This window comes from Seriola lalandi, unplaced genomic scaffold (genome assembly GCF_002814215.2).
Source record: "Seriola lalandi dorsalis isolate HSWRI2012SDOR001 ecotype SW California unplaced genomic scaffold, Sedor1 jcf7180001973258, whole genome shotgun sequence".
Classification (NCBI taxonomy): Eukaryota; Metazoa; Chordata; class Actinopteri; order Carangiformes; family Carangidae; genus Seriola; species Seriola lalandi.
This window is the reverse complement of record NW_019443924.1, coordinates 1-12,471: the sequence shown is the minus strand read 5'-3', so window position 1 is coordinate 12,471 and position 12,471 is coordinate 1. Positions and strand designations below refer to the sequence as shown.

General features: G+C 40.3%; 1 protein-coding gene across 1 annotated transcript; it reads left to right on the top strand.

The window, feature by feature from the left end:
- Positions 1 to 390: 390 nt before the first annotated feature.
- On the top strand, positions 391 to 5,325 carry LOC111651555 (LIM domain kinase 1-like; the record flags this gene model as incomplete). Its single annotated transcript, XM_023401532.2, has 4 exons — positions 391 to 562; positions 725 to 780; positions 1,518 to 1,675; positions 1,916 to 5,325. Coding segments are annotated over 4 exons (561 nt in total), but the record flags the coding sequence as incomplete, so codon positions are not given.
- Positions 5,326 to 12,471: the final 7,146 nt, after the last annotated feature.

The following is a 12,471-nucleotide window of genomic DNA, read 5'->3' as shown; positions in this document are numbered from 1 at the left end:
TATACAGTATGCTTTCTTAGAGGATTTAACAAAGTGCACCTGTCCTTTTCTGGGGCAGTTCAGATACAAAAATAAAGGAGAGCTTTGTTAGCAGTAGCTATAAGAGACTAAACCTTCCTCAAACACACTCCACATGAGTAACTTGCAGCGGAAACATCCCCCTCACGCTATTCAAACAGAAAGATCATTGTAGTCGTGTCACATGAAAACAAACGGTTTGCATTGTAGAGCTCACACCTGAAGTTTTTCTACACTAAGAGAAATTGGAAGCTTGGAGCTGAATTTCAAGCTTTCTAACCTGGTGTTGTAAACACTGCTTGAAGCTTTTGTCTCTCTTGCCACTCTCTCGCAGTACAACATTAACTTTTTATGATAATTTTCTTTGTATAGAACAACACTGTGGTGGTGGCAGACTTCGGGCTGGCTCGGCTCATGATTGATGACAAGCATGAGGAGAAGTTGTCGCAGGGTAAACTGTCAGGTCTGAAGACGAAGCCCGACCGCAGGAAGAGGTACACTGTGGTGGGAAACCCCTACTGGATGGCTCCTGAGATGATCCATGGTATGATCTACTGGGACACTTTGATATAGATGTATTCAGTATACCTATTTGCCCCTTCTTGAGATATCTAAAGAAAACTGCAGTCACTGCAGTGCTGCAGTTGTTGAACGTATATGGCATTCCTCCTAAATACTGATAACATTTGTCCTTTTTCGTTCTCAGGGAAGAGCTACGATGAGAGAGTAGACATCTTTTCCTTTGGTATCATGCTCTGCGAGGTAAGTGACCCTCCGCTCTCTGCAGTAGTTAAACACCTAGGATTTCAGAGAGGTTATTTAAAAAATGATTTCACAAAAGTTTTTACAGTCTTAATTTGGAATAAATGTGCAAAAATTATAAAACAAGCTGTTTTTTCCTTAGTAGTATGTTGAACTGTCACTTACAAAAGTCACTTTCCTTGTCACTTAACATTAAATACTTTAAACCCCTTTAAAACCTTCTGGAGTCTAAGATGTTCCTGCAGTTTTACTACGCACTTAATAAGGCCAATGTTAAAATTCAGCTATAATTTTGCAAGTGTTTTCTACAGTATTCAGTTCATTTTATGAGTATGATTTTCCATATTTCTGGAGGAGCTTTCCAGAGCCCTGGAAAGTAAAAGACGCTTACTCCCTGTAAGAAAATACCAACCTCGAAGTATGGTAGGCTTTAGGCCTGGAGTCACACCATCCAGTTTAGTTCAGTCCCAGATTATGACCTCCCCAGATGGACACCATTAGCCAGTGAATAGTGCAGGGATTAGAGAGAGCAGAAAAACAAAGTTGTCTTGATGTGGCTTCTGACAGGCAGGCACACAGTAGTTGTGGTATGTTGGGAACGATCAGCTTCAGTTTGAAGGGTTTACTTGTTTTCAACAGATCAGCACTGGAGGACTCCCTTCAGAGAACCCTCCTATGACTCCTCCATCTTTAATTCTTCTTACTCTTTGTCTCTTTGGTTGTCTTGCCCCCTCCAGATAATCGGCAGGGTGAACGCAGACCCAGACTACCTCCCCAGGGCGATGGACTTTGGATTGAACGTGTCTGGTTTCCTGGAGCACTACTGTCCCCCAGATTGTCCCCCTGCCTTCTTCCCCATGGCTGCTGTGTGCTGTGACCTTGATGCAGACAAACGGTCAGACATCTGCCATAGATTCACACTGACATCTTACTGTACCTAAAGGGACAGTTCACCCAACATAAACCTTTATCTTTTTCTTCTCACTCAAAGTTTCATAGTAATTTGCTGAGTTTTGCCCCAGTATTGTATTCAGTTGTATTGATTTATTTTTTAAACTCAGTAGCAAAGTTAGCAAAGTCTTTTTGGTTGTGAAAATATAAATGATAGGTAATAACCTGCTTTCTTAATCCGTAGACCTGCTTTCTCCAAACTGGAGGAGTGGCTGGAGAACCTGAAGATGCACTTGGACATTGGTCTGCCCCTGGTGTCTGAAGTGGACCAGCTGCACAAGGCCTTCTGGGAGAATCACAGCATCATGCGCCCTGAAAACGGCCTGCACACCCACCCCGAACAGCCAGAGCAGGACTGAACACAACCGGAGGAGTGGGAAGTTACGAGTTAACCCCACCAGGGCAGCGACTGCCTGCCTCAGGTGGTGCAGTGGCTGGAGGAATCCATGTTTGAAGCAGATGCAGCGGGCTCAGGCTGGCTCAGGCTTAATGAACAGACTCAGGGGGAAAATGTGGATGTGAAAAGCCACCTGTGCGAGATGCACTCACACACATACACATACACACACACACACATACATTCAAAGCAAAATCAAGAGACATTAACTACGATAGCTTGATTCTGCTGCACCCGAAGCTAAAGTGGAACATGTCATATGCAATCAGACCCGACTTAGAAATCATGACTCAACTCTTGAATCGTGTAGATTTAACATTAGAGGTCATACTATTCAAGAATACTTACTGTAGTTACTGTAGTGTGTATATTCATGTGGATAAGGTAGTCCAAAAAGCAAGGCACAAAGCAGACCTTCAGCCTCACTTTGGGCCTCTACAGAGTACATTGTGCACCACGTGTTTCTGTGTGAGTTTGGTTTGATTTTGCTTTTTGGTTTTGATCTCAAAACTGAACTTCTGAAAAATGCAGAGGAGAGGGGCCTGTCAGCCTCTCACGACGCAAAGGTTGAGATCAACTTGCTGTCCACTTGTACAAGTCAAACAAAACCTTTCAAGCTTTAAATAGCTCACTGAAGAGTGCATGACTGTAAATAATGCTGTCAGGTTAGGTCCTGGTTCATTGTGTCCCTCTCATCTCAGACCTACTTGTGTCTGTGGTGCTGCCCCTCTCCCTCATTTATTGTGTAGCATTGACTTAACACTGAGGTACACATCTTTGGCATAAGTTCGGTACGTTGCCTCCCCAAATTTAAGAGCTGTTAGTGTATCTCAGTCATGTTCACGTGGCATCTTTATTCATGCATTCATACCAGTGTAGATAGCTGGCAACATTGTAAATGTTTTAAATAGTGTAAATGTACAGACATATTTTATATACGTATGCTACATTGCCATATTTTTATTGGCCGACCAGTTGAAATTAAGGAGAGTAAAAGTTTGACTGCAGTTATAAGGGCACAGCCGATAGTTTTATTGTTTATTGTTTCTACATTGTCACTATTGGGGCAGGTTAGAGGCTTTTAGCATTTGAGATATGAGGAATCTTATCACCATAACACATCTCCGACCCTCAGTTCAAGCTCAGTAAATGTTACATCCTGTCATTTCCCTCCATCAAAAAAGTATTTCTCCACTTTGGATCGGCCCTCTTGGAGTTTTCATGTAGCTATAGATGTGTGCCGGAGTATATCAAATTATTGGAAAGGGTTTTGTTGCCATTTTAAACTTGCTGAACTGAATCTGCATCTCATGATCAACAAAAATTATGTGTGATATGATGATTTTTGAGGGCAATCGATCTGTTATTAATTATTCACTCTCGTCTCATGTACTGTACAGTGGTTCAGGTGTGGGGATAATATCACCAGGTACTGTCTCATCATGTCGGCTGTCTATCTGTCTCTCCTCCTGTGGATGACCCACTGTTTGTTTACATGTAAATGCTAGCTGTAAATATCACTGTATATACGTGTCTGTCCTAACATCTGTCTGCGTGCATTGCATAAATATGCGCACTCCTCAGAAATGATCTCTTCCTCTGGTCAAATTTCTCTCTTGCACCTTCTAACATAAGATTTCTGTCTCTAATCTTTTTTTATTTCCTGCTGTTGTTTTCACGAGCTGCATGATGCACTACGTAGGTCTGTTCAGCTTCTAAACCAAGCTATTTTTGTCTCTAAATATTGTGATTTTAAGTAAGAAAACAAAGAATGGAAAAAAAAGTCAACAGAGAAAGCGAGGCTAAAAAGGAAATGAGAAAAAAGCAGCATTTGTTTTTATATATAACCACTGAAATCTTTTTGTATAGATTTGAGTACTTTAATTTGCACTATATTACCAAATGGCTGGTTGAAGCCATGTTTATTAATTTCCTCTCGGGCTACTTGTGATAAGGAAATAAATGTCGGTTCAGGTTGATATATGAATGCAAGACACTGATAGAGCCTTTCAACTGTAAAAATGGGATCTGGGGAATTCATCCTCTTGATAGCAAACTGGACCACGTGAGGATACGTTTCTGATTATATAGATGCAATTTTTGTGCATGGTTCAGCTTTAAAAATGTTTTGGCAGGAGCCAGTTCGATCCCTCTGTGATCTTACTGTATGTAAAGTTATACATCTGTGGCAATATTGATTATGTTTTTATTTCTATTATTTTTAAGCAAAAGGCTCCAAAACTGTTAAAATACTTTCATGCCCAGTTGAATAGCTCCTAAGAGACAAGGTTTCCCAGTCTTTGCTACCAAGAGGATATGATGTCCCAGCTCTGCCTGCTGCCTACAGACTGGTCCTTTGTGAATGATGTTCTGTGTTGTTTCTGACTGCTTGGTTTCATATGTGATGCCCACAGAGGCTGCAACCACTGCTGCTGCTTCTGATAATAGAGCACTGGCCTGTCTCACCTCTCACCTCCTCGTCACACTCTTTTGGCTCAGGGCCGTAATTTTCTGGAGCTTACTTCACAATTCAGTTAATTCAGCAGCTTTATAGGAAAGCAGAACTCAACAGTAACAGTGCAACTCAAATAGCATGTAACCTCCTGTCAATGTATAGGCTGTTAACACAAAATACGCTTCTGTAAAACAAGCCCCTCATGGTTGATGTGTTCGTCCGTGGGCATGTACTGTACATGAGTGGCTTTGCCATGTTTCTGTCTCCATTTCCAGTCTGAGCCATGTCGAGCATGTTAGATGTGTCTGCGAGGACGTGTTGATGATCAATGAGAATGTTTCAGCAGCACTTCTTTGCAAAGGATCGTTACCTCTGAACAATGCTGTGCCTTTGTTGTAAGCTAGCCTTGCCAACGACTCGAAAAACGTGAACTGATTTCCTTTTTTTATGTATCATTAGTGCAAGCCTGATTCAAGTGGATTGAATATCATTGCTGATACTATGTTGTATGAGATTTCATTTTATTCTGTATCGTATTTATATTTTCCAGATCTCCATTGTCAGTTTTGATATTTTAATATTATATTCCTTTTTTTTGTCTTATTTAATTTTTTACACAAGCTGTGAAAACAATTCTGCACTTTAATCCTGAACGTGAACATTTAGACTCTGAGGAGGCGACTGTTTTTTTTTCCTTTTGTCACAGCTAAAAATAAAACTGTTGCTCCTTAAACAAACCAAAGACTCAAAATATGTGTTCATTAATGATGATGCCTAACTCAATCTCTGTTAATTCACGACATCTAGTGATAAAAGATCCCAAGAAACCGAATTTACTCAATCAATGGCCTTTTTCAACTACTGAAGCACACAGCTCCAATAATATGTGAATTCACACCAGAAGAGCACTGCATTACCTGGGCGGACAAAATGTGTTGGCCACGTTAACGTGGTAAAAATAGTGCTTGCCTCTGCTCAAAAAAGTATAGAGGAATTCATTAGAAATGTGTTTACACATCAGCCACAAGATGTCACTATCCGTCTCTGCTCTCCATTTTTATGGTGAAACAGAAAGCACAAGAAGCTCATGAGGTGTATAATTAAAAAACTAAATGCTGCTGTGATTTCCTAACCTTGTATAAGGTATGTACTGTCACTCCTGGTATGAATACTGCAAAGTAACAGTGATGGAAGAAGAAGAACAAGCACAATACTACGTTTGTATGTTTTTTGTATGTAAAATCTTCAAAGTAGTAACTACATTTGTCAGATTAATGTAGTTGAGTAAAATGTACAGTCTGTCCTTCTAAAGCATAAAGTAGATTGACAATGGACCCCTGAGCACAGACATGTAAAATCACTCTCAAGTCTTTATGGTCATTTTGTGTCTGCTTGTAGTTTTCTGTCTCTTTGTGGTCGTTTTGCATCTATTTATGGTCATTTAATCGAATTTCCAACAAGAAATATTAATGACCATTCCAAACAGTCTCTGGCCTCGGGGTCCCCTGACCCCTTGGGCCTCTGGGCCTGTGCCAGTAGGCCTGTTCAGTGAGCCATCCATGTTCAGATTCAGAAAATGTGGTAAGATACACAGCTGAAGTATTAGTTCCTCAATACTGTATTACAAATTATTGTTATTTAAAATAATCGTTATACAATTTTGTACTCAACTACTCTGAAACAGTACTGTACCTGGTACAATGAAGATAAAGACTTTTCCACTGACTTTATACTACTACTCTTACATCTATTACTACTGCTAACATTAATGATAATAAAATTATGCTGATATTGTAGCATATAAACTAAACCACCACATTAATGCATGGGGTTTTACAGCTGTCTTAATGATAAATCATACATACAAATATTCCAATAATACTCAAAACACTGTAAACACTGCTTCGAGTGAGTGAGCAGCAGAGTAGTATAAGTATTCAATGCAGATAAAAATTCCCAGTAAGTGTATATAGTTCACTGTACTAGTCACTATATTTGTTCATTTTCGCGATGAACGGTGCATTCTATTATTTTTCCACGCAGGTGCACGTGACCATTTTCCCATCTCATCCACGTGCGATTGTTTTCATTTCGAGGCTGCTGCTGCAGTAGCGGGTGTCTGTCGACGTCACCGGCCCGGCAGGCTGGAGGCAGGCTCGTCAGTCAGTGTTGCCAGTTTGGACGGTTTTCCCGCCGAATTTGGCTGCATTTTGTATCAGTTCGTAAATCTTTGCCTATTTAACAATTTTTCAAAATGTGAGGGAGGTGTGGACGGAGATACGGAGTTGTGTGAGGTGAAGGACAGCAAAGTAAATTGTTGTGGTTAGACCTGCTTATCAACACTAGTAAACAGCTGCATCAGAGACAATTAAGGTTGGCTATTGTAAAACCCTTACAACCCCAAAGACTCATAATTCAATCAAATCTGAGCACGCAAACATGATACATATATATTTTTTACATTCAGACTCACTTACACTTTCTGAGGATAGCCTACTATTACTCCCGAAGCATAGCAGATGAAGATGCTCCTTATAACTCCAGAACTAAAATATCAAAGTTAATTGTTAATAGTTGTCAGTACATACAACTGTACATAGCAAATTGCTAACTACTAACAAATAATTTGTCGTACTTAGTTCATTTTCCAAAAATGTTAACAATATAGTCTAAAAAGAAACGGGGTTCAAGTTGAAGGCCACAGATTACTTTTTGTTAGTCAAACCTGGCAACACTGTCTTCAGTTTGAACGACTGTGAGTGTGTGCTGCTGCTGCTGCTGCTGCTACCAAACACACTCACTCACACACTCACAGGGGGGACGGGTTTGTCCGGTCAAACGCAACACGCAGACTGTCATTACACCGCAGTTGTGTTCAGATTGAGAGGGGACTTTAAGGAAATACCGAAGAAGACGACGAAGAAGGAGGAGGACGCAGCCCTTGGCGCTTACTGAAACTTTGAGCGATGGAAAATTTGTCCAGCAACAACCGGTTTCGGTCCGCAATGTTCAACCACGGTGAGTACTGTACCAATATCACATCTGACAGTGTGTGGGATGTTGTATTACTCAGGCGATGCCCGTCTACTGTCTTAAATTACGTCTTGCCTGACCCATAGTTAAACCAATACATCTTCCATTTAAATTACTATTTTTATTACGGACACACGGGGGTGTACCATGCACCGTTAAAACGCATCACTAGCTTGATATCGGGCCTGTTTGGCTTCAAGTCAAATTTTATCCAGGTTTATAAACCGAAGATAAGGGTGTAGATTTTTATTATATGTGCAGAGAAATTACACTATCACAGGACACAGGTTACACTCGGTTCTGCTAAACGAAAAATCCTTGAAAAGCCTGGCAGCCAGAGCTCCACACGGGACACAGCAGCAGCAGCAGCAGCACACTGTAATTCTGCAGTTATGCAAGAATGGTACCAAGACTGGCCACACTAAACTATTTCTGGACCACCAAGATATAGCTGGATTGCACCGATAAACTGGGCTGCAGCCGGATGGAGAACTCTGCAGTAAATCCCTCAAAGATTCGCCCCATCACCCTGTTTGCTTATTTACTCTACAGCTGTCTCAAAACAAGCAGTTCTGGCTCAGTTTGTTGTGTCAAGAAGCTTTACACTTCGGCCTCTGTAGGGTCAGATATAAAGAGGATGAAATTTGAAATTGCTTCCCTAACTGGTTAACACAATAAACAGTTTATGTTTGACACTTTGCTGAAGGGCTGCAACTAAGGAGTATTTTCATCATTAATCATCGATTATTTTGTAGATTAAATGATGAATCATTTGGTACATAACACATCAGAAAACAGTAAAAAATTACAGTTTCCTGGAATAAAATGTGACATAGTCAGATGTCTTGGTTTGTCTGATCATCAATCCAAAACCCCCAAATATTCAATTTATTATAATGATTGAAGAAGAAAAGTAACAAATTCTGAGAAGCTGTAACAATCAACATTTTGGTATTTTAGCTTGAGAAATGACTTGATTATGATAGTAGGTGCCAGTTCATTTTCTTTCCATCCAGTAATGGATTAATCGTTGCTGCTCTGCCTCTTCTTCACTGATATATTGGCATAACCCATAAATTGAGCTAGCTCCACCCCTTACTTACTCAGCCCAGAGTATGTCCATGTGTGGTGGCCTCGAAGGCAATATTTGGTTTCCTGTTTCAAACTGTATCAAACACAGATCACCTGTATCTTATCCTGTCTGAAAATTGTGTTAGCTCTCAGCCTGTCCCCGTCATTTGAGCTAATTTATTTTCAAGGACTCCAGTCTCATGATATAGTATACTGGAGGCAACAGTCACACTGAAACATCTGACTCGTTGAAAGTGCTGCCCTATATGTAGAGGGATGGTGTGTTGGAGATGAAGCTGGAGAGAAGAGAGTGGGAGGTGATGAGTGCACCCGTGCAGATAGTGGACAGAGATAGTGCTGAGCTTCCATGTGGTTTTCTTTGCATCTATTGATTGTGGCTTATGCTGCACCTCAGATTTGATGATTAAATTTGATTATAAATATATAAACCAAAGTTGACAGGGAACTCAAATGCTCTGAAATCTGGTAGAAGCCTCTAATTTCTCCTTTTACTCACTCACTAATGGTATAAATATATCACTAAAGTATATGAATAGATCTAAATATAACACTATATATAATGCACTAGCTTAACCAGAAACAATGGCCGCACCTCTTAATAGACAATGAGAATCTGACCTGTTTTAAGTCATGATTGCATGCTTCAGTTTTGTAGTTGTGTTATGTTTTCTCAACCAGAAAATGAAACTGCTTGCCCAAAGATTCACCTTTGGTATCTTGCCTGTTCATTTTTCATTCAGCCACTTCAGATTTTACATGTTGATGACAAGTTCAAATGTTAGTTTTTCCATGTCTGACTTGTGTCTGTCACTAACAACTGTCAGCTAACTGGAAAATCTTTTCTACACATCTATTCTACGATATTTCTTTGCAGAGCTGTTAACATGTGTCAGTGAGGGTATTTAACAGCTTGAAAACAAGACAGCAGTTATATAATTTATCATTTCATTTCTCAGTTAACTTCTGTTTTAAACTGAACTGACATGTGAGCTGGAGATGGAACTAGACCTGCTTTATTAAGAGCCCATAACCCATTTAACAATTAAAGCAACACTAGCCCCTGATATCAGGCCAGACTCACTTAAAAACAAAGTGTAACTGTGAAAGGCACCCAGAAGGAAAGTGAGTGTGGTGCAGATGGGTGGCACAGTCAGCAGTGGCTTACATTCCTCAGGGAAAGCCTTGTGGAGAGATACTACCATCCTCGCCGCTGTCTGTGGCTACGCTGACAGCATCACTGGTGGAGGACCTCTGCATGTAGGTCAACACATCAACCACAAGAAAAATGAACAAGTCAAGCGAGTAGCCATTACAGTACAGCACAGGAATTCACATGTTCTGCATCTCAGTAATAAGATGTTTTCAGGTCTAAATTTGCACACATATTTGGAGAGCTGTGGTTGTTGATGTTTAAATTATCTGATCGTTTGTTTGCTCTGTCAACAGTGCGCAGGACTCTTATTTGCATGTCATCCTGCCACAGTAATTTCACTCAAAGTGCATCTGGAGTGATACATACTAATGCCAGTTCTCAGCAGCAGCAGCAGTAACTCACAGCTCATACATTATATATTGTCCATATGCAAGGGCTACTGTAACACTGCTGCTGTTTCTGAAGTGGTTGTAAATGTTGGCAGAGGTCATAATGATATTTCAGTCCCCTGACCTGCGTCTCAGCACAGTCTGGTCTGCAAGCTTACTGGCTGTGATGGTCCTGAGTTTAAAGTTGTGAATCAATATTTGTAACACTGCCAGTAAGTTTCCCGGGACAGGCAGCTTGGAGTAAAGAAATTTGTTTTGCCTCTTAAGAACTGAAAGAATCAGTAAATGGCAAACATCATGAATAATTTGTCTGCTCTTGGCTAATTACTGGAGAGGCTGTATGATCTGAAAATACCAGACTTTGAGATAAGTGCCAGTTTCATTACTTAACTTGCCACACTGCTGCTTTGTTTCCACAAGCAAGACACCAGCAGGGTGTTTCCTTCTGTGGAAATTGTAGTTTTCCAAATGTGTTGTCCAGTATTAATTAATGCAACCCATTCTTGTTGTTTTCAGTAAAACCAAGTCCCTCGAGAAGTGGCTGATGTTCTAATCGCCCACTGTAAATCTGAAAACTCACCAAGAGCCCACGCGTTAATTTTTTTGGAAACCACAATCACGCTCAACCTTTGATGAGTAAATTTCATGCAATCTTTGAAGCATGCATACAGTCTTTTGCACCATCATCACTCAAGCTTTATCACACACATATGCACACTCACACTGGTGCTATCATTGCCAAAAATCTAGACACTTTGTAATCAAAAATTAGTTCAACATGTGTCAGTGATAATTCACACGTTTAACTGAGACATTTTTGTTTAGACAGCTTTGCATAAATGACATCAAAGCTGTAAAACTTTGAGTGTGGAAACCCAGTATTGAGCCTGATCCAAACATCTTCACTAGACCTAGAAATGTACAGAAGTTTAATCTTGATCAGAGTCTTTGGTGGAAAGATTAGTTGACAAGTTGGTCTCGAGAAAGTCATATATGTGAATTTTCTTTGCTCTGCCACTCAGTCTGGGAATAAGTTCCTTGGCTGTCCCGGCGTTGAAAAAGCATGGATGGTTTGTTTTTTGGAACATATTTTTAGAAACTTTAATAAAGCCCTTGGAGAAATGAAAAAATTAACTAGTCAATGATGTCTAAACAAATTGTAAGCCTAACGACAACACAGGGTCTCCATTTCTTGAAAAAATAAATGATGTCAGGCAGGTTCTGAAAGCTGATGATTCAGGTGTCAGATAAGATGTGATTACCATAAGAATGTCAGAGGCCTTTTCAAATATTACCTCAGCATGTCAGCACCAATCAGTTGTTTCGCAGATTATTATCAGCATTTTATTGCATAATAAATGTTCACTTAACTAGTCAGGTTAATGTTGATCATATGTTTCTGTTCCTCTCCTATGTGTCGGACCTCTGTTGGATACGGATTTTGAAATCATTTCTCCTGCTGATAAATCATCTTGCTCTGACCAGACGATGAGGTAAGAAACCAGAGTTTTCCTGAGTCCTGCTGCTGAAGACGAACTAGGTCATTGGTGAAGGGAGATTTGGCCTCAATTATCTTGCCAAAATGAGGACATTGTGGTTTGTTGATGTCAGCCCATTTTAACCCTGACAGCCTGCTACTCATGCTTGGATTTTTGTGCAATTTCATTTGCGAATTAGTTTTAAATAAGTGGAAAAGTCATTGGACCTTGGAAATTTTAGTATTTCAAACTCTATCTACCAGGCCTACTTTTCAGTCTGAATGTTTCTGTCTGTCTGAATATTTCATAATTATGCATGTGACTAATGTTTCCGATTCAGTAAGTGTTCAAACTGAGCTTCTGATTTTTGCTGTAAATACTCTGAGCTTATGTGACTTATCTCTGCCTATGTGCATCGTGGTTTCTCTTGACACCACAGAGAAATATCTGTGTGGGAATAGGTGTGTTCACGAAGCCCAGATTTTCTTGTTCCTTGTCTCGCTAAGTGACAACTGAGTATCTGATGTGTGTGTCAGCTTTGTCTGTGTACCTGCAGCTTTTGTCTGAGTTTCACTCTTTACATTTTAGTGGCTATAATTGCCTTCTCTGCTCCAACATCCTGCAGCAGAGTCAGCAGCTCTCTTGAAGCGCATCCTAGCTTCAGAGTCATAATGGTCATCTGTTATCACCTTTCCAGTAGCAAGCAGCCTGTCACCTCAGTGTCAAAACTGCACCCCCCCCCC